Source organism: Macadamia integrifolia, chromosome 6, assembly GCF_013358625.1.
Source record: "Macadamia integrifolia cultivar HAES 741 chromosome 6, SCU_Mint_v3, whole genome shotgun sequence".
Classification (NCBI taxonomy): domain Eukaryota; kingdom Viridiplantae; phylum Streptophyta; class Magnoliopsida; order Proteales; family Proteaceae; genus Macadamia; species Macadamia integrifolia.
In genome coordinates, this window is record NC_056562.1 from 23,645,808 (window position 1) to 23,667,344 (window position 21,537).

The window sequence follows — 21,537 nt, forward strand, 5'->3', positions numbered from 1 at the left end:
TAATTACTAGACAAAATGGTTTTTTTGTGATAAATAGATTTGGTGTCCCTATGTGTAAAATGGATTTTTGAATAAATGAGTGAAGAGATGTCCCCTTCACCCATCTTCCTCATAAATCTCTTTCTCCACTCTCTTTTTTAGTTTGTTGCAACTTCTTTCCCTCTCATCCTCCCTCTCCCTTCTCCTCCCTCCCCCTTCTTATTCACCCTTCTCATCTCTCTCTCTCTCTCTCTCTCTCTCTCTTTTCTAATGATTTCAGATCTTAAACCACAAATAGTGCCAAGGGCCTTGTTGCAGCCTGTTGCAGCCAGCCCTCAAGGGCCAACACTTGTGACTCCTGCATGCAGTTGGTCACGGCTAGTGGGCAACTGGTCGGTCCTCTTCTCTTCCACTTGCAGATCTGAATACCTGCAGTAAATATCCTTATTAAAAAAAAAAAGCTGCAATTTATTGATGGAAGAGAAGAAAAGAACAGAAGTGGGGATCGGTGCTGCTAGACTATTGCCGGTAACAACCTCCATCGCCGGAAGTGATGGATTTGCAAGGAGGAGAACAAGTGCGCCGACGGTTGAGGGTAGGGTTGGAGCAGAGATGAGTTTCTACTTGTTTTTCTTAAAATAGAATGAAATAACAGTTTTACCCTGGATTTTGGAAGATATAAACATATGCTCATTAATGTTCAGCACAAAAACAACTGCAAATGGTTTTTAGTGAAAAATCATAAATGGCTTTCAAGTTCTTTTTTATTTTTTTGTTTTTCAATATTTTTTAAATAGAAATAAACAATAGCAAGCGCAACCAAAAACGACTGAGACAAAAATCAACAGGAAATATGATACCAAAGAGGGCCTATGTAATTTTGATTTACACCCCTTAAACCAATCATAACCCAATAACACACTATATATATATATATATATGCACAGAGTACATCGTAATAGGTGTGGTCAGGCTGAGGACTAAAAAGTGGCATATCCATATCATCATCCACAAAACTAGCTAGTCCATATTTGAGTAAACCAAAAACCATTGTACCAATCAATCAATTTACAAGTCACAAAAGTATGCCACATTTTTCGGTAAAAATCTCCAATAATGATGTGCAAGATAACATAAAATACATTTGTGTTGGACCACATATTTCCAACATCATGTTCTTATTCGTTGCTTCATTCCTAAGGATTTTAAGATCTTACATGATCGTTTTGATTTTTGCTCTTTTTATTATGCCAGTAGAATAAAGAACTCACTTGCCCATATAGTATTGTAAAATGGGCTTTGAGTTATCCTTAAAGGGGTTTTTGGGAATCTTCTTTTATTGAGGATCTATTATCCATTGTATCTTTAGTGTTTGCCATGCATGGCTTAATAAATCTCTCCTTAAAGTGTTTGCACAAAAGAAACTCTCTCCATATAATAACTGAACTTGAAGGAACTAAATATGAATCATACATGAGTTGCAAAAAGTAAAGCAAAAAATTCACAATCAAAAAGTTCATAGATGTTGATCATTGTCACAGATTAAAACGTCGAAGACATACAGACTGGCCGTCGGCGAATAATCTAGTGAGTTGCAGACTATCATCAGGTGCCAATGTTAGGAATATCCCCAAGGGTTGTGGTCTCTCTTGTTCGTTATTTTCCACATTATCATGGTGCACATTATTCTCCTGCACATTATTCTCCTGTACATTGTTCATAATAGCATCATCTTCAGGTGGTTCAAGGTTTAGATCAATCGGACGGTCAACGGGTGGCTGATCTTCTCCTCCAGGACCATCTTTGTCATTATCATCATTCAAAGTTGTATGACAAAGAATCATTTTAGTAAGCTAAGAAGGCATGGGAGTGAAAAATTGATAGATATCTAAACAAATTACTTTTATTAAAGTACCTTCTTCAACTCCATTTTGATCTTCTTTGGAACCACCCTGTCGGAATAAGGTCTTCTCCAATAAAACTGCATCCTTGAACATCATCAAATTCATAGACATCATTTCTCTTCTTTGTATCTCACTTATATGCATGAATCCCAAATGTGTTGTCCAGTAATCAACATGTTCAGGCGTTGAAGGTAAGACCAATTTCTCGACCTTGATGGAGAGAAGAATCTGCAAATTGTATTGGCATAAGATTCCTCTACGTGTAGTAGTGAAGATGTATTGATAACTATAGAAATATAGAAAATTTTAACTTACATATCCAATTGTTTCTACTAATCTACGACACAGTCCTTCAGATCTATACTTCTCTCTTGTTTCAATAAATGGCATCTCAGCTATCTTGGTCCCATGGATCCTATACAACATCATCATCATCATTGTCGTTAAATTTTTAAGATATAACATAATTGTGCATAGTTGAAGTTGATTTCTCAAACATATGCACTTAATTAAATTCTTTTATCAAGGGAAATTTCATTTTTTTAATCCCCAAAACTGCTGGAGAGAAATTTACTTCCTATCCATTTTCTTGAGAGAAACCAAAATGACAATAGGATTTATGCGCCTTTAAGGAAGCATACCTGATGGATGCTGCAGCAATTACATCATCTTCTTTATCCAAAGTAAATATGTAGAATCCATGACAATCGACTCTACTCGGTTTTGATCTAAAAGGAGGAAGTAGAATTTAAAAGTACAAATATTAGCAAATTATGTACAGGACACTAAGTTTTCCCATACCATGGTCAAGGGTAAATTTCAGCTCTCTATGTTATTTGTTGTGGTGAATATTGTTGCCAAGCTAGAGGAACACACTGGCATCATGGCAATTTTTTTCCCAAAAAAGAACTTTTTTGCCCATAGTACTTACTCAGAGTTGAAAACGGTGGTTGGGATCCTATCCAAGCTGGCCTCACTGTCAAGGTTAGGTTGGAAGCATTCTTCAAAGACTTTAAATGCCAGAGCAAGCTTTGCACTACCATCCATCCTTTCATCCCAAGGCAGTCCTTGGCGAGATACTGTCTCTGGATCTATACTCTGGTTGAGAGTACATGAAAGCCCATTTCCTATGTTATGTGGGATGCCAAGGAGGTTTAACAATTTCAAGTTGACCTGATAACACAAGCAAAATGGCTAAGAAACAGAAGTACATAGAAAGATTGGCTTCAATTTATTGAATTTGAGGAATGACCATTGAAGGTGAAAGAGGGAATCCAGCTTCACTATTACACAACTGATGGCATCAGTGATCAAATTCTAAGATAAGATCTCGAGGACTGGAAGTAGAAAAATGAGATTTTTTTTTTGGTGTTATATATAAATTGGAACTAATAAGTAATACCTCTTTACAAGTTTCCCCACAGAAGTAGGGATCCTGATTGGGATCACCTTCAACATCACCAGCTGCTGCTCCAATACAATGCCAATGATCTATAGTGGGAGGACAGAAGTAATCAGTTCTGTTAAAAAGCTAAACACACACCACACACACTAAAAAAAAAAAAAAAAAACCTTACAAAATTCATCGCATTGTAAACATCTGAATGCCGGGGCTTGATCATTACCAACCTTCCCACAAATTTTGCAGACACAGATTGGGCAGTGAAAAGTGACTTCGGAAAGTTTCTATGACGAAGCAGTAGAAAACATCAAGATAACATATTAATTACATACTAAACACATCAATATTAAACTCTATCCAAACTGTGGTTAAGATTTTGGATCTTGCTCCACCTTAATGCCAACACAATCTTCATGATATTTCAATGGACAACAAACACAACCTTCACCACCACAAATATTGCAAATGCCGTTCTTATGAACATTGCCTTTCTGGGTATCTACATCTTGGATTCCACTGCATGCGGTTATATCCTGCTTGTCCCAGACTTCTTTCTGGCCCTACAGCAAGGATTTATCAGTCATTATGTATGTATTCTTGTATGGTTACACATGCTACTTCCAGCGTGGATGGCAGATTTTTTAACTGCAATGGTTCTATCACAACAACTGCAAATAATACTCACCCAAGAAACCTTTCTGTTAGAGTGTGGCCTCACCCATTAAATTCTTTGGTAAAGTAGACCAAGAAATTCATACAATATCTGAACTATATTTATTAATCTGTTATCCTTTTAAAATAATAGAGCTCTGAAATATTTTGAAGTACAGATGGTACAAACTGCAATTTCCAGTCCTTTATGTACCATCAAGAAGGACGGCTTACAAGTTATACCTAAGAAAGAGAGCAACCAAAGCATAACAATTATAAAAAATCTTTGTGCATAATGATGCTTCCCTGTAATGGTTATAACGATTAAATCTTTGGCGTAAGCAACCTATTTGGTGTGTTCATCTGGGGAGCACCCTATCCTCTCTACATGAGGCACTTTTAGCATTTTTCGCACCAAGGGGCTAGGCTAATACCATGAATGCATATTCATTTATTGGGTGTGAGTCCCAATTCATCAAAATATTTGGAAAAAAAAGAAAACAATTGAATCAGATTTGTAAAGCAAATTCTATTATTCTACTTCAATATGCATAAACTCTTGGTTGACTCTATATGAATCTTGCAGATTGGATAGGAACCGATTGTTTTAAGGGAAGGCTCGATGTCTGATTGTTCAGCTCCAGTGGTGACAGTAGAAATGATCTGACCACAATCCTTTCATCCAATTCAATGATCCTTTAAAACATTAGTGGTCCTTTCATAGTTGCCCTTCCCTGTAGTTCTCATGTTGTTATTTGGAGTGGCAGGAAAAAGCATCTATAGGGTATCAATAGCCAGATTAGTTTTGCAGTCCTAACCTGAGATGCTTGTCCTTCAAATTTTATCATAGCTACAAGCCTGCAAGAAAGCTACAGGGGAAACAACTGATGATCCTTATCATAATTGATCCCACAGTGATCAAACACACAGTATCTTCCAAACTATATTGAGTAAAAATAAGGTGGTCTATGGATCATGCAACAACCCATTTGATTGTTGCTGATGTAATTCTTGAATATTACAAATGAAAGATAAATTGTTTTGAAACATCTGGGGTATTTATATTATGATATCAAACCAACTCTGTCCTTGCAGGGACCACGCTTGAAACCTTGGGAGTCAGTGGAATAGCAAGTGACTTAGGTTCCTTTTAATCTTTCAACAACAACAACAACAACAAAGTCAGCCTTATCCCAACTAAATGGGATCCGCTACATGGACCTGAGCAAAGACAAAATCTAAAAAAATCATAGTAAAAAGAAAGAACATCGCAACAACAACTCAACAATAAAATCAATAATAAAAAAATAGAAAAAAAGAGATAAATTTTTTGCAGAAATTGAGAGCATGATTTATGAACAAGGCTGGCAAAAGCATGATCCATCTGAGTTGACTCTGGCTGGAAACAACTTTTATATCGACCATGAGAAATTTAGCCATTGCCCAAATGCTTTGTGATTATGAATCATTGTCAATAAAAATGATATTATCGATTCCATGGCGATCAAGGCTGAAAGATTACCTGAGATGTACTCATTAAATTAGAATATGGACTCCACATATCCATGTGTTCTTCTTCTTCCTATAAGATAGAGATTCTTCCCCTATTATCAATGCAATAGACAAATAAATACTGTGAATTGTTGGAGCCGGCATTATGTAAAATCAACCTAGTTGGTACACTTACCAGCAACACAAGAAGCCTGCTGGATGCTTAACTTGGATCGATGGTTGAGATATAAGAGGTCTGCTACTAGAAGCAACAGGAAGGATGAATTGGACAGATAGATGAGGTCTAACAATAGAAACCACAAGAGAGATGAATAGGACAACAGAGAGAAACTGATCACCTTGGTGGTTCTACTCTCCCTATGGACCTTGACAGAGCAGAGGATTGTCTTATTGAATATATAGGGGTAGAAGGTAAGCTTTTGTAACATTTATTCTTATCATGTGTATAAACCTTCTCAAAACCACCTTCTGGTATAACCATAGGCGAGTGGAACCAGATACATTTCACTTTCCTGCATTGCTTTTAAAAAGGAAAAGAAGGGATTGAGATTTGCCTGCTGTACTGGTTAATTATCAGTTATTGTAACGTTATCTGGGACAGTAAGTTCCCGACACATGTAAGTAACGGTTTTCCTTTTCAATTGCTCTTAGCTGTACTTGTGAGTAGTGATTTTCGCGTGTAAGTATTGGTTTTCCATATCACTTGCTCATAGTTGTACTTGTGAATAGTGCATTTCGCGTATAAATTAATGGTTTCCCATATCACTTTCTCATAACTGTACTTGTGAGTAGTGAATTTTAATTGTGTAATAGAATTGTCATATATAGCTTGACTTGTCTAGCTTTTATTTGTGGTTCCAGGAGCATTCTATATTCAGAAAAAAAGTTTTTTTTTTTTCCCTGTAAACATTTACTATCGTTACATTGTAGCCTCATGATTGCGATATATTTTCATTCATTGTGGAGGATTCTAGAGTTTTTAATTAGACACACATGGGTAGTGAATATATGGAAAGAGTACTGCATCACTCTTAATGAAATAACAGAGACAAGGTACAGAAAATTGGTGAACTATCCTTGAAGGTACCCTCAATCCCTTCCAACTTTAAATCTGGAAAGAGGAAGACATATCTGTCATAGAGGAGTTTGAGAGTTTCCTTAGTTATTCTATAGCTAACACTGCCTAGCCCCAGTATATACTTTTCAATGAATGGAACAAACACTGCAAGTTTATCTGTACCAAGACCCTAAAATGAAGTACTCAGTCAAGACTAGCACTAGTAATTCAAAGGAAGATGCTTAGGGTTCTTTGATCCTTTTTTTATTGTTTGGTAAATGGGTTCTTTTAATCATATTAATCTATATGACTGAGTAGTTGAGAAATCATAGAATTGAATGGCTATAGTGATTCCAGTAATTCAGTTATCACGCAAGCAAGGTTTAAGATCTCGATCTCCCCCCTAATCTTGCTAAGCAAAAAAATAGAGATACGGCGAGATCTCCCCAAGATCTTGCATTTTTTTCCGGTTGACTCGGTGGCCATATGATCTTTGTAGCCCCCTGAAACTTGCCATTTACCTTATTTTAGGCCTTCTAAACATGTGGAAACATCAGTTTTTTAAAAAATAAAAACTAAAATGATATTTAAACTTCATACCCTATGTAAGCAGTCTCCAACTGTTCGGACCCTAGGCTAGTATGCTTTATTCCACAATCCACATTTAACATACAACACAACTATAATACTTTTAGAAGTTATAACACATATAATCAATTTCAAAACTGTAAATAATCATAAGAATTTAATAGACATCATAGATAATTATTTAATTGTTTAATATTTAAAATCGATGACTGATGAGTCACATTCACATACATTGAAATGACATAAGATATAAGCCACATAACTACATAGGTGTATTACATATTACGTAGCACATGTAGATATATTACATGTAGTGTAGGAATGAAATTTGGCAGGCAAGAGCACCAAAATCTCATCAACAATATGTTTTTTTCTTCAAAGCGTAGCAAGAGAGGCGAGTTATGGGCTATTTCTTGATGAGATGGGGTTGAGATCTCATATCGAGATATGGTTGATTTTGTGTCATATTATCTCGTATTGGAAAATCTAGAAAGAGAAATATTAATGAGATCTTAAACCATGCTTGCAAGTAAATGTACAAGGAAGAGATCGGACTATTATCTTGGTCTACTAGAGAGAGCCAGATCCTCTCCACTGCAGGTAACCACCCCAAGTCCCAACCCATCTCACACCGTCTGATGGGAGGTGGGGTAGTTACCTGTGGGGGAGAGGAACTTTTCTCTACTAGAGAAGCTCATTTTTCAAGTTTCGAACTTTAAAAATTAAAACTCTCCAATGTTTGAAAATCAGTTTGGCGCCAAAACCACCTGGGATTTTGAAAAACGGTCCTCAAAAACAGAGACTTTACAAATGAACAACACATTTAACGCTCCTCTAACGTTTTCTAAGTTCTCCATGGCTGCAAACAATGGAGATCCCACTGAGATTTCCAATCGAAATCTTAGTAGCTGCAATTTCTCTATTGGCGAAAGATTTGAATCCGAGGTGAGGAGTGGCTGCTCCATTGGGTGACCTTCAGATTTCTATTTTGCATCTCTGCTGCAAATTTCTTCTGACTTTTTTTTTTTTCCTCAACTGTTCTTTGTAGATTCCAGATTCTTCGTATTCACTCTCATTGCCTTCTGGTTTGTACTAATCTTTCAACTTATCGTCCTTCCGATTTGGGTTCTTAGTGCTTACATATCTTATTTATATTTCATTGTCGATTTTGTTTGAACGAACTATCAGAGCCTCCTGATTTAAGGAACTGGTTCTCCAGTTACGCTTATGAATCTCCGGAGTTGAATACCGGAGATGGGTTTAGTCCTGGAGAGAGTCAAAGCAAGGGGTTTAGTCTTGAAGAGATCCTCAGAATTAAAAAAGAGGATTTGGGGCAATTCAAGATTAGCAGTGTCAGAGATTTTTCTATTGTTGATGGAAGAAACTCCTTAAATGAGCTCGTTGGATGCCAGAGATTTCTTGATGAGGATAACCAAGAAAAAGAAAATCAGGGTTTTGATAAGGTACTTTTTTTGCGATTTCACGCTTGCAAGGAAAGCGTGAGTTGGTGCCCTAAAATCCTCATTAAATCTTTCCAAAACCGTCTTCCTAATTGATTTCCATGTGAATCTACAGGAGAACCATCTGGTTGACAGTAAAGAAAACCCGATATGCAGAAATGGTTGTTCAGATGAAAGCTTGGAAGGAAAACAAGAACAATCCCATGATTTTATTCCTTTAAAAGATGACGAAAAATCATACTTGAATTGTCGGAATGCTTTACCGGAGCCGGATGCAATAGAAGACGACGACGCTCTTGAGAGGAGGATTGCAACGACACAGGTTGATCGAACATCACCCGCCAGTGGAGCTTCTTCGATAACGAAGTCAATCCGTAGCAGTGACGACAAAGAAAACGAGGGAAAAGTTTTTTCCATTGATGGTGGATTCATATCAACAAGAAAGAACAGAATCATAAGAGAAACAGATGGAATATTTTCTGGAAGGAATAGGGTTATTGAAGAGAATTCGAGAAATGAGAGTATGATTTCAAATGGAGAGAAAGTTGGAGTTGTGAGGAATGCTTTATCAGAAAGAACAAACATTCAGTGGGAGCCCGTAGCAGAGATTGCAGGGAAATGGAGGTATCCCAGGAGGAATAAGCCAGACCTTGGACCTCCATTGAAGCAGCTTCGACTTGAACAGTGGGTTCATCGTGTATAAAAACATAATCAAGGTCGAATATTACAAAAACTCAGTAGCTTGTGAGTTCTGAATTGTGATTCATAAGATTGTAATTTTCTTTGTAGAAAGGCAATTCTGCCTTTTTGATTCATTCATAGAAGTTACAAAATTCTCTACATTTTGTTTTCTGGCCCATTTCACCAGGACCCAATTTTGACCCGAAATCCTACTTATGCTTTGTTTTTAGCTTACTTCGCCCGTATGAGGGAAGGACTAGGGCAATGGGAGGTCCAATCTTCTGTTGCTCAAGAACGCTATCCCAATACCTGTATTTCCATATGGGTTCTTTACCAGGCCATTGCTAGATCGCTTGGCCATCACAGCATCACTACAGGAGGATACGGAAAACTACTCTCAGTACTTCGATTTTGGATGGATTTACTTCTGGGGTTGGTTCAGTTTCGGGGAATTTTTATCAGTGGCAGAAGCAGAGCTGCAGAAGTCTTATTTTACAGACTACTTCTGATCTGAGGATGGAGAGAGACTCCCCCATTCTGACTGGTAATATTCCACTTGAATCTATTGCAGATTTTTCTATTTTGGAATCGGATAAATGTGTAATCTCTGTTCTTTTCATGTGTTTGTTAGGTCTATCCACCTGGAATGGTTTTTTTTTTACCTTGGAGTTCTTATATAAGCTGTAGTATTGCAACATATTGGTCATGCTGGAGAGAGGACTGGCTATAAGCCTATAACTCTTGGATATGTACTAAATCTTCTCTGAAGTTTAGAAAGCTATGCTGCTATTCAGAGGAACCATTTGGAGTTTAAGTTTCAAAATAACAAGTCTCTTCCTCTTGTTCAAACTCTTTGGTACGTACTAGTAAAAAGCATGTGAGTTAAAGTTTACTCCCACATTAGAAACTTGTAAAGTTTATTTGGGTATATATATATATATATATATATAATCTTAAGAGTGCAAGCCCTTTGGAGAGATATTCTCTCTTGTCATGTGTGTGTGGGGGTTCCTGGGGTGCTTTTGAAACCCACACTCTCGGATTGGGTCCTCCCTTACTTTTTAATCAAATATTTTTTGGCTCCAAATTCAAATTTTGGAACTAAAATTAAATTACATTAATGAGAATGACTATACACATACTTATTTATCAGTATATGTACACAAAAAAAATCCAGAGAATGTCTGTCTTCTCACCCTACTGTACCTGTATACGGAAATTTCTGTTGCTTCAATTGCTATACTCAATACAAATCAATACAAGGACTACATCTCAAAGGTTAATATTCTGAGAACAATCTTAATTTCAGATGACTCAATAATTGAATTTAATTGTTGGTCATAGTCTAATGCCTTGCCAATTGATTATGATTCCTAGGTTGTATATTTTAGCTTTTCTCTCAGTGGGTTTCTATGTCAAATTTTGAATTTTCAATAGGGTCTTTGGCTTTTCAAAAACTGGCGATCTATGAGCTCCTCTTATACCTGCAAAGGCAAGTTAATTTTCTGGAAAATGAGAGTGGTGTTATGGATTCCTTTTATGGTATCTTCAATCTCTTAGTGTATGTGAATATTCTATTACAATGCGCCAAGGGGATAGTTCAGTTGGCAAGGACCAACACCCCTCACAACTTAGACCTCATGAGTTGAACTCTCTTTGAGCCTAAAAGGAAAAAAAATCTATTCGAATCATTCATGCTGAAGTCATTATCCTCTCATGCAGTTCTGGTTATCTGCAGTGCTGTTGCCTGGTGGATCCCAATGTCTTCGTAGACTGATTGGAAGAGCAGTTTCAAAGGAACTCATATTCTCTGGTGAAAGATTAATGGCAGAGATGCAATGTCAATGGGTATTTTTACTTGGTCCAAAACCATGCAACTTCATTTATTTATGAACAATGAAGGTGCAATCTGAAACGGGTTTTGTCGCTTTTTCTGTTGCTTCAACCGGGGCTTATCAAAAGGCTCTTGAAAGTATTCTCTCTAAAGGACGCTGACCTGGGGAAGATCCTGCATGACATGCCCTATGAGCATTGTCTCCTATCACCCCGGTAGGGAACTTGTTTCAATCTGTGTGTTCCATGAGAACTGCTCTTATCGTTTGATTATCAATATATGATTTACCATCCAAAGAGACTCATGGGTATTAGTTACACTTGACACCATCCAGTGTTGTGATCTTTGGTTTTGAGACCCTTCTTGGATTTGGCCTAACAATTGAATGGTCCAGAGTTTGTGGACTCATGACCTTGGTTTTGAGAACATAGCTAGTGTGCTCTGGGTAGGGGTGTCAATTTGTGGCCCGAACCGGCTAAACCGACCAGGACCGACCGTTTATAGACCGGCCCGGCCTGGACCGTTTATTAAACGTGTTGGGCTTGAGCCCGGCCCGTTTATAAATGGTCGGTCTCGGTTTTGCTACTTGAACCATCGGGCGCCCGATCGAGACCGACCGAATAACCCCCGACCGACCAGAGTTTGTGGACTCATGACCTTGAATGCAATTCATTTTCCCCCTGACAATCACTTGATTCTGAACATAGCTAGTGTGCTCTGGGCATGTTTTCTCTCTTAAAGTAGTCAGATTCATTCAAAGCTCTAAACAATATGATCATTGAACCAGTGGTCTATCTCAAGGCCTAACAGAGTTATTTGAATCATGGATTGCTGACTAAATCTTCATTTTAATCTTGTAAAAGCAGAATCATTTTGTTTGATATGCTTAGCTTAGGCCTCACATTTTTTATGGCTTCGAATAAAGTTGATTGGAGTGCTAGGATTCATGTGGAGTGCCCTATTTAGTTTGGATAAGGCTATCAGTGTGCATTGGTCCTATGAGATGGCGCCCTAATGAGTTAAGGACCCTACGATTCTTCAATTTACACTAAACTTCCTTAACTCTGGATTTAGGGACCAACTTGACCCGGGGACAGTATATATGACCTATTTGCTGCATATGAGCCATTCAGTTATGTTTTCATGTGAAGACTAATAGTCAGTTGAGCTTATCATCTTTCACAGGGTCCAATGGAAATTAGGATGGCAAAAGGTGCTATTGATGGGGGAATTGAGATTGAGTAGCCTTTCAGCTGCAGAATTGAAAGCAGAGTGTTATGACAAGATTTTGAACACGCAAGATTGCATTGAAGGCTTTGCAACATTTGGTTAGAAATAGAAGCCAAGATACAAAGGTGAATAGAATAGGGGCATATGCCTCTAGCCCCTTGGTATCAGTCTGTTATGATCCCATATCAGTTTATGCGGGTTGATCTCATATCGATTTTCTATGGGAATTGATGTGGGTTGATATGGTCTTGAGTCCTCTCACCATGTAAGTAGGCTTATGGGGTTGAGTTCTTTCATCTCACTAGTAATGGAGGGAATAATAAAATGAAAGTAATATTTAGGAGTTGATGATTGTGGAACCTTTTATTCTTATTAAATTGATTTAAAAAATATATAGTTAGTCTTGGCATTCTATATAAGTTCTCTAATGTTTTGTAATCAATTTAAACCAAGTCACAATTTGAGCCTAGGTGTCGTGGTTCAAGTCTAGCAGCATTAGAAGCAAATTGACAACAAAAACGAAACCAATAAAAACCATTTAATCAAAATCAAATCGATAAACTAAACTGAACCGGTTAACACCCTTAATTCTAATGCGGTGCATTATTCTGGCTGGCCGCAAACGTTTGGACATGAATCCTTATTGATCTTTGCTTTTTCTTCCATTAATTTGCTTCTCCACTTGTTGCCGGCTTTGCTATAAAGCACAATTAGGTTCCTTTTGGAGGTGGCGAGGAAATGGTAAACAGTGGAAGAATAAGAGCACTACAGGTCAATTGGTCGGCAAACATGGCTGTAAGGGGCTAAATGCTTCTTTAAACCACTTAAAAACAAAAGAGAATAAGTTATTTCTTTGTGTATAACCTTTATCAGGGTTCATTCCTTAAGGAGTTGAATGCTTTTTAAATCACTAAAAATCAAAAGAGAATAAGCCCTTTTGTGGTACATTATATTTATTAAGTTTTTTTTTTTGGCAATGATCTTTAAAGTTTCATTTTCCCTATAAAGAGGGTTAATGTGGTCAATCTCAATTGTTGAATGTATGAAAGAATCTCTGAATTGATCACATGTCAATTTGGTCATATTGTGCACCTTTTGGTATATTCGTTTCTTAGTATTTGAAATGTTATAAGTTAGTTAGTTTTTTTTTTTTTTTTTTTTTTTTTTAATCTTAAAAAAATATTAATAAATAAATAAATAAAGTAATAATAATAAGATGAAAAAAATAAAAAGACTTTATCGTCACTAAAATTTTCAACTTGAGAAAATTTGGACTTGGACTTGGACTTGAACTTGAACTTGACAACTGAATTGAGAAAGGTGGGCCCACCGTGGCAAAATGTGGAGATTTGGCCAAGTCAAATAGAAAAAGTGACAAATTTTGTGTTTTTGGTAAGGAAAAAGTGACAACGTGGGGGTGTCAACAATTCCCACTTCTAATAAAAAGGCCAAATCGGTTTATTTGGAGATAAACATTCTTCTGTTTCTATTGCACAAAGGACATTTATTAGGAAAAGTATAAAGGTTTTGGATAAGCTTCCTTACCGCTCCCACATCTTTTTTCTATTATTATTTTATTTTCATGTGGGGCTGGAGGATCTTATCATGAGGTATGTTGGGTTATTAAGAAATGGAATAAAAAATAAAAAATATAGTAAAACAAAAATAATGATAAAACTAATGATGAATTTATCCCTTTTTTTTTTCTTTTTCTTTTTCTTTTTTTATCTTGCCAACTAATCATACACTTAATCTTGTCCAAAAGGAAAGAAAAAACCATTTTTTCTATATACTAATGATAAAGAATCAAATGCTTACCTAGAATCATCTTAATTAATATGCTTTCTTATCGGTTGGAAATGACCAAAACATCAATGTCTAGGGGGAGTTTTGAATGTCATTGATAGCCACATGAGTCAGATCATATGGTCCTGCACTCTGCTCATATGAGAGCAAGCAATATTACAAGTGCTTCTAACCTTTTGTACATATGTTATTTTTTTGTAAAGTCTTAATAACAATGTAGTTAGGGCTTTCAAGGTCACAGCGCATAATGTTATGGATAGGAAGGAAGTGATTCAAGATCCGAAAATTCTGTCTAATATTTATTCTATATAATTTCTTTAGTTCGCTGTTAAGAAAAAAGAAAAAGAAAAAAAGCTACTCAACTTATTCATGTTGAGTCAATGACATGGAAGTCATGATTGATCCATTCAATGTTTGACACTGTTACATGTAGTGCAATTTAAAAAAAATGGACTGCAACTAGAACCAGTCAATTTTAGATAATTATGTTCACAAGTTGCTTTACATGGGAGAAGGATTGGAACTGCAAGCTTAAGCCATAATACCAGGGTATGGAGAGCTATATGGAAATTGAAGACCTCTCTTCCTATATCTCAAATGTTCATGTAGAGATTAGCTTAAAACTGTATTCAATAAGAGTTAGAGTTGTTTAAACATATTTCTTACTTGGATGGCCTACATAATAATGTTTGAGGAAGACAAAGAAGAGTAGATCATAATATTGTCTCCACTCCTTCAAGAAGACATTGGGATTCGGAACCCCTTCCTTTTTGAAACTCGATGAAAATGGGATTTGTCAGGTCATAAATATGTTAAACTCAGACGTCCTAAGTTCAATTCCCACTAGGCACATCTTGTACCACTCACATGGGGTGTGTAGTGTTCTTCATTGCTTTCAGTGAAAGTTGAATGATTCTCATTCAACCTCGGTAACCGGTCCATGTGGTTGTGGGGTCAGTATGGGCTCATAGGACTAGTCAGGCCGAAAACTTGGATACCCGTCGTTAGCAAAAAAAAAAAAAAAAAAAGTAAAGTCATAAATATGTTGTTGTAATCATTAGAGAAAGGGGAACAAATTTCATTCATTTGACATTTTCTTTGTGTTTGTAATCTATTAAAAAGCTTGGTTAGTCAAGATAAATCACATATTCTTAAGTTCTTCCACATTTTTATTGAGACCCCATTTAAGTCTTGTGCCTTGCTTATTTTCATCATTTTTTTTTCTTTATTTACTTCAGATACTTTGATTTTTCATATATATATCTATGGCATGCGCCTTTCATCTTTTTAAATATGGTGCAAACAAATTTTCTGACATGTACTTTACCTCATGGGATGTATACATCCTTTCAGCTCTTTAGAATGGTATTCTCAATGCATTCTAAAATGTTGATATATAGATAAATTTCATAAGATAGAAAAAGGTAAAGTGTTTCCTATGAGAGAGCGTGACCCTTGTGTGTGCATTGGGGCCAAAGGAAACACACAAAGAAGCATCATAGGGCTGTCATTTTGCGTTTATTTTTGTAAGGATCTTGTGTTTCATTGTGTGGTGTAATCAGGATTGAATTCTTTTGTGGTGCAATAGGGCGTTTGGCATGCATCCAATGATTAGAAATACTCAGGCATGGAGTTTATGGGCATTGGATGCACGCCAATCACTCTATTGCACCATAGACAAGTTTGGGATAATCATGCAGGTGCTACGCTCCCATTATAATTTATTTTCCTAAAGTGAAAAAAAGAGAGTTAATTTTTAGCTTTTAGAAGCTTGTGATCTAACTCTTATCTTTTCAAACATTAAGTAATTTCCCTTTTTTTTTGGTTAAAAATGATTTATTAATATGACCGAGTTTTGTGAATCAGCATGGTTGAAGATATTCTCTCACTTCATCCTAACTGTAGTTTTTTTTTTTTTTTTACAAACACTAACCGTACTACTGTAGGGTCAAGCGTGGGGCCATGCGTTGGGATTTTCAAGTGGATAACAACACAAAGCTTTATTTTGTACACGTGTTAGTTAAGCCAAAAAAATAACAAAAAAAGAAAAAAGAAAAAAAAGAGTGTTAAGCCATAATTTTTTTATTATTTTTTTTCCGTAATTTACAGTCGATTTATGTCGTATTTCCAAATCATTCAAAAAATAGAAAAGCCTTCAAGAATACGAATCGTTTCCCACTTTCTAGAATTTTTAGAAGTTAGAATGTAAGAACTTATAACCAAAAAACAGAAGTTGTTAGAACCAAACCCACAACTCTATGAATCAACTTTACGCACTCCTCTCTAAAGTAAATTTCTAAAAAATCGTCTCTCTCTCTCTCTCTCGGTTTTTTTTCTGTTGGTATCTGCAACTTTTCTTGGATTGCAAAGTATCTTCAACTTCAGTGCCATCGCCGTTGCTTCCCCTAAACAGGAGAGGATTGAACTTCCTGAGTCTATGGAGTCCCCCGTCGCTCCTCCTTCGCCTTTGAAACAGCGTTCGGAATCTGGCTCCGATGTCGGTATTTCGGGAAATGGTGATCAACCTGATCGTAACGAGCAATCTAATTCGTGGGTAAGCAACAACAAAGATTTGGACAATCAGGTATGTTATGATTGTTCTCAATTATAGGATGTCTGTACAATGTTTTTTGTTTGATAAATAATTCATTAACGAAGAGAGTGTTGTTACTGCCAAAGATCCGTATGAGCCGACCCTGCACAAGCACAGAAGGCAGAGGTCCGAGGTATCTCCAGGATTAGTCCTCCGATGACCAAGTTAGTGATTGACAGAAAAGTGTTTTTACAGGAGTAATGGTGGGTGTTGGCGTAACTCCTCTAGGTTCATTTTCGGTTCCCTCTTATAGGGTTTCTCGGCCTAGGGTTTTGGTAACCCCTCTTTGGGAATCTTCTCCTCACGTGGTTCGAAGCCTTGCGGCCTCTATCAGATGGGCGACACGTGTCTCTCCCTCGGATGCCACGTGTACTCACTTTATTGGGTGACAAATTATGTCGTATCAGCAGCCCCATACTTCCACTAGGAGACTCTTTAGTGGGAGTAACTACCTAATTTCTCTTTTGAGAGCCCCTTCAACCTTCGGCTTCAGTGTTCGTCTTGAAAACACGACCTCCAGTTAGTTATGCTAGGTCCTGTCTTGAGACATCAACCGAGGTTCTGGCCTTCGGTGAGGTTCACTCGGCCTTGGCCTGAGCTCACTACCGAGTTTATGACTTTCGGTCAGGTTCACTCGGCCTTCGCTTGAGCTCCCTACCGAGGTTGCGACCTTTGGTCAGGTCTGCTCGGCCTTTGCCTGAGTCCTCTACCGAGGTTGTGACCTTCGGTTAGGTCCACTTGGCCTTCAAGTGAGTCCCTTACAGAGGTTGTGACCTTCGGTCAGGTCCACTCGGCCTTGGCCTGAGTTCCTTATCGAGATTGTTACCTTCGGTTAGGTCCACTCGACTTTGGCTTGAGTCTCCTACCGAGATTGTGACCTTCGGTCAGGTCTGCTCGGCCTTTGCCTGAGCCCCCTACCGAGGTTGTGACCTTCGGTCAAATCCACTCGGGTTTTGCCTAAGTTCCCTACCGAGATTGTGACCTTCGGTCAGGTCCACTCGGCCTTGGCCTGAGTCCCCTACTGAGATTGTGACCTTCGGTCAGGTCTGCCTGGCCTTTGCCTGAGCCCCCTACCGAGGTTGTGACCTTCGGTTAGGTCCACTCGGCCTTGGCCTGAGCTCCCTACCGAGGTTGTGACCTTCGGTCAAGTCTGTTCGGCCTTGGCCTAAGCTTCCTACCGAGGTTGTGACCTTCGATCAGATCTGCTTGAATCCATGCGCGGTGATACGCTCGTGCGCTTTGCTCGAGTGTACTTCGGGAACCCCGCATAGATGACGTGTACTGCATTTAATGAGGCTGGGGAGTCGTATCGACGCACTGTTGCCTACAAATAGTGTCATTTTCTCTCACTTTGTCATATTCTACTAATTTCTCTGACCCTTCGTCCTTAACTTTCCTCTGATCTTCGGTTCGGCCAGTCATTCAGAAGTAAGTTATGTCTAGCTCTTTAGGTAGTGGCCCTTCGTCATCCGAGGGCGCGGTTTCTAGGCGTTGGAGTCCCGGTCAGGTCCGAGGGATGTCCTCGGACTTGTCCTCCACATCCACATCTTCGGATGTCTTCTTGTCCTCTACCGCCAGTGACATGAGTGGTGGAGGTATTAGGGAGGGGCTTCTCGACTCCAGGGCCCAGGCAAACGAGTCCCTGGAGGTTGAAGCCAGGAATATAGTTTCGACCATGACCGAGGAGGTGCTAATGGAGCTCCGAGCATCATGTAGTATCCCGGACGAGTTCGTTCTTCGGATATCGAGGCCCGAAGATAGAGCAAGCTACCGAAATCCTGAAGAGCTTTGCTTCTATCGGGATGCCTTCAAGGCCAGGCTTCGGCTTCCCCTTCACCCCTTCTTCAGCTAGGTGTTTCGGCACTATGGCATCTCTCCAGCCCAGCTAACCCCGAACGGGTGGCAGCAAGTCCTCAGTTTCATCGTCTTCTTCTCTCGGATGGGGAGACCTCTCTCCCTTCCTCTCTTCCTCAACTGTATGTCTCTCGGTTCCAATAAGGGGGACTCGGGCTAGTACTACTTCTGCCCTAGGAAAGACCTCCGATTCTTGAACCGATACCCAACCTTGATACACTGTTGGAAGTTGAAGTTCTTTTTTGTGAGGGTGTCCGAAGGGTTCCCCTTCAGTAGTACGTGGGACATCCCAGACCTGAAGGACGAACTCTACACCTACCCTCTTCGGGACGGATGCAGAGTCATTGTCGATGGCTAAGGACAAGACCCTCCTTCGGCCTATCGAGTCCAGTAGCCTCCAGTCGGATGCCTTCCTGTTCCTGTTCGGGCTTAACCCGGGTGAGTCCTAGGTTTGCACATGTTTTTGCTTTGAATTTAGCATTCTCGTACTGATCTTGACCCTCTTTGTTGCAGTGCAAATTTCGAGAGCAGAAGCCAGAGCTGCCGTAGCCGAGAGACAGGCCTAGCTGAAGGAGGCCAGGGCCTAAGATGCCCAGCAGAGGCAGCTGAAGAAAGGCAAGAAAAGAGGGGCTTTGACTTCCAACGCCCTTCTAAGGAAGAAGCCTAGATCCGAAGACCCTACCGCTGAGACCGTTCAGGCGCTGGAGGCCCCAAGCCGCGACGCATCCCCTCCGAGAGCCTCCTCCCCTGGTGCTGACTTCCGAAGCCCGAGAGGTAGTCATTCTCTGGCCGAAGTCGGGTTTATCCCTCGGTGGTCCATCAAGGAGGGCGAGATACTTTCCATTGGGCGGGTTGCCCGAGAGCTCGTCCAGAAGGGGAGCTTGCCAAGAGACGTGGCCAAGGCCCAAAGCCAAGGGACCAAGGCCATGATTACAAGCACTTGCGTGTTTATGGCAGCGGTAATCTTCGGCCTTCGGCTTTTAGTAATTTTTTCCTTTTTTTCATTTTTTTTCTAACTGTTGATCTCTTTGAGGCTCGAAACCAAGTTGGCCAGCTGACTATCCGGGCCGAAGCCCTGGCTAGGGACCTCGAGGTGTCCGAGCATGAAAAGTTGGCACTCGACAAGGAGCGCACAGTCCTCCTTGAGAAAGTGGAACATATGGAGGCCGACCTCCTCCGCGCACAGCAGGAGAGCGATAGGAAGCTCAGAGAACTGGAGGCACAGATGGTCGCGAAGCTGAAGCCCGATCCGTCGAGAGTTACAAGTCCTCTGAGGACTTTCGGGAGGTGGTAAAGCGCGCGATCGGCCCCGGATTCATCATGGGCGCCACCGATGTTCGAGACTGGGTCCTCGAACATCATCTCGAGGTGTCCTTCAAGGGGAGTGGCCTCATCTTCGAGGATGCCGATGCAGCTCCTACCGCCATCGAGGTCGCAGATGGCGGGGATAGTGACAGTGAGGGAGAGGGGGACCAAGTTTCTCGTGAGGTCCCTCTTACTCCTGGGGGAGGAGACTCCGATGTAGACGTTGCCGACCATACCGGGGACGAGGCCATCCCTCCCGCAGATGCTCCATGAGGCTTCTCTTTGTAACTTAGCATTTTTTTGTAATTTTGGCCTTCGGGCATCTTCATGTAATTTTGGCCTTCGGACATCTTCATGTAATTCTGGCCTTCGGGCGTCTCTATGAATGAAATGCTTTTTGTTTAGATTTGTCTTATCGATTCTCCTTTTGCCCTTTTTTTTTTGCAATCCCAAAGACCGATTCCGAATCCGAAGGTATTTTCCAGATCTTCGGGTGGGAGCCCTTTATCATGTGGGAGCCTTGCGGCGGGTTATGAAGGCCGAAGCTCTCATTCAAGTGGTGGGAGCCCTTTATCACAAGGTTCGGTCTTGTTGAGTCATTGGTTCGACGGTGGGGGAATAAAGGCCGAGGCTCCCACGCACCTCGAGGTGTCTTCATTTAGTCCCCGCCGCAGGTGCTTCCTTCCTAACCCCTACCTGTTGTCGGCTCTCAACTAAGGTCCTATCTAAGGTTCCTGGTCAGGTTTGCTCTACCTTGGCCTGAGCTCCCAACCAAGGCTATTCTTTCGATCATGTTTTTTCGGCTTTGGCCCTAGCGCCTGACCGAAGGAAGTGCCTTATATTAGCAACTATCAGGAAGCGACTGCCGTAAGCCAGCTCATATATTTATGAAATAAAAATCCTTCGGAGTGTCTGGGATGGAGAGCTACATTTTGGAAGTGCTTAGGGAAAAAAATTTCGAAATGTAAATGTAAGTGTGCATGCTACTTCTATTGGTAGAATTTCCTCAAGTTCTTCGAGTGCCATGATCGGGGTACCTTTTCTCCCCCCGTGGTCTCCAGGTGATAGGACCCTGGTCGTATTATCCTTGAGATTCTGTAAGGACCTTCCCAATTTAGAACTAACTTTCCTTGATGCCTCGGGTCTGATATCTCTGCCCTTCTGAGGACGAGGTCACCAATTCTGAATTCATTCCTTTGGACTTTGGAGTTGTAATGCCTCGCAACCTTTTGCTGGTAGGTGGCGATCCTTTCTTGCGAGGTGTCTCTGACTTCAGTTAGGAGGTCTAAATTAGCTCGGAGTCCTTTATCGTTTTCTTCTTCATTGTAATACTGGATCCGATGGGTTACGGTTCCTACCTCCACTGGGAGTACAACTTCGGTGCCATAGGGTAAAATGAAGGGTGTTTCTCCGGTGGCTGATCTCTCAGTCGTGCGGTAAGCCCAGAGGATGTTGTATAACTCTTCTGCCCATAACCCTTTAGCATCATCCAGTCTCTTCTTTATTCCTTGGAGCAGGGTACGATTGGTTACCTCTGTCAGTCAGTTGGTCGATGGGTAACCGACAGATGTTTTCATGTGGTCAATGTCGAGGGCATCACAAAACAAGCCAAAAGTCAGGTTGGTGAACTGAGTTCTATTGTCCGTTACCACCACCCGAGGGATTCCGAATCGATAGACTA

At 39.9% G+C, this 21,537-nt stretch overlaps 3 protein-coding genes across 20 annotated transcripts in view; 2 read left to right on the plus strand and 1 right to left on the minus strand.

Annotated features, from left to right (window-relative positions):
* Positions 1-7,592, minus strand: LOC122081576 (increased DNA methylation 1-like). Of its 5 annotated transcripts, none has more exons than XM_042648756.1 (11): positions 5,624-7,591; positions 5,459-5,518; positions 3,678-3,839; positions 3,461-3,569; positions 3,286-3,374; positions 2,815-3,056; positions 2,525-2,611; positions 2,199-2,298; positions 1,895-2,111; positions 1,542-1,780; positions 226-408 (listed from the first exon to the last, which is right to left on the minus strand). In XM_042648756.1, exons 2-11 carry the CDS (start codon positions 5,501-5,503, stop codon positions 358-360), a joined length of 1,341 nt encoding a protein of 446 aa, XP_042504690.1. In that variant the 5' UTR covers positions 5,504-5,518; positions 5,624-7,591; the 3' UTR covers positions 226-357. The 5 variants fall into 5 exon arrangements, with proteins under 5 accessions (XP_042504691.1, XP_042504690.1, XP_042504688.1 ...); XM_042648754.1 differs by having other exon boundaries at positions 3,678-3,845; positions 5,624-7,590; XM_042648755.1 differs by having other exon boundaries at positions 5,459-5,540; positions 5,624-7,590.
* Positions 7,593-7,744: 152 nt separating this feature from the next.
* Positions 7,745-12,643, plus strand: LOC122081235. 11 transcript variants are annotated; one of them, XR_006141044.1, is made up of 8 exons: positions 7,745-8,038; positions 8,142-8,178; positions 8,282-8,556; positions 8,669-9,269; positions 9,465-9,778; positions 10,957-11,082; positions 11,197-11,283; positions 12,254-12,643. XR_006141044.1 is itself a non-coding variant. In XM_042648264.1 (4 exons), exons 1-4 carry the CDS (start codon positions 7,829-7,831, stop codon positions 9,254-9,256), a joined length of 1,110 nt encoding a protein of 369 aa, XP_042504198.1. In that variant the 5' UTR covers positions 7,745-7,828; the 3' UTR covers positions 9,257-9,393. The 11 variants fall into 11 exon arrangements, 1 of the variants encoding a protein (XP_042504198.1); XR_006141041.1 differs by having other exon boundaries at positions 10,957-11,283; XR_006141038.1 differs by lacking the exon at positions 12,254-12,643 and adding an exon at positions 9,866-10,090 and having other exon boundaries at positions 10,957-11,368.
* Positions 12,644-16,278: 3,635 nt separating this feature from the next.
* Positions 16,279-21,537, plus strand: part of LOC122080644 (protein VASCULAR ASSOCIATED DEATH 1, chloroplastic-like) — an 81,628-nt gene continuing 76,369 nt past the window's right edge. Inside the window, exon 1 of one of the 4 annotated variants that reach the window (XR_006140856.1) lies at positions 16,279-16,688. Coding sequence is in view for 3 of the 4 variants with exons in the window: in XM_042647445.1 (XP_042503379.1) it covers positions 16,542-16,688 (147 nt within the window). In the remaining variant the exon portion in view is untranslated. The remainder of the gene's footprint in view (positions 16,689-21,537) is intronic. The other 3 variants (XM_042647446.1, XM_042647445.1, XM_042647447.1) reach the window with 3 other exon arrangements.

Excerpts from the sequence above, each read along its gene's own strand:
- LOC122081576 (XM_042648754.1), bottom strand. The coding sequence starts at position 5,503 with ATGGATATGTGGAGTCCATATTCTAATTTAATGAGTACATCTCAG. Across the intron at positions 2,612-2,814 it reads ACCACCGTTTTCAACTCTGA|ATCAAAACCGAGTAGAGTCG; the intron begins GTAAGTACTATG and ends TCCTCCTTTTAG. Across the intron at positions 2,299-2,524 it reads ATTGCTGCAGCATCCATCAG|GATCCATGGGACCAAGATAG; the intron begins GTATGCTTCCTT and ends GATGTTGTATAG.
- LOC122081235 (XM_042648264.1), top strand. The coding sequence starts at position 7,829 with ATGTTTGAAAATCAGTTTGGCGCCAAAACCACCTGGGATTTTGAAAAA. Across the intron at positions 8,039-8,141 it reads GCGAAAGATTTGAATCCGAG|ATTCCAGATTCTTCGTATTC; the intron begins GTGAGGAGTGGC and ends TGTTCTTTGTAG. Across the intron at positions 8,179-8,281 it reads TTCACTCTCATTGCCTTCTG|AGCCTCCTGATTTAAGGAAC; the intron begins GTTTGTACTAAT and ends ACGAACTATCAG.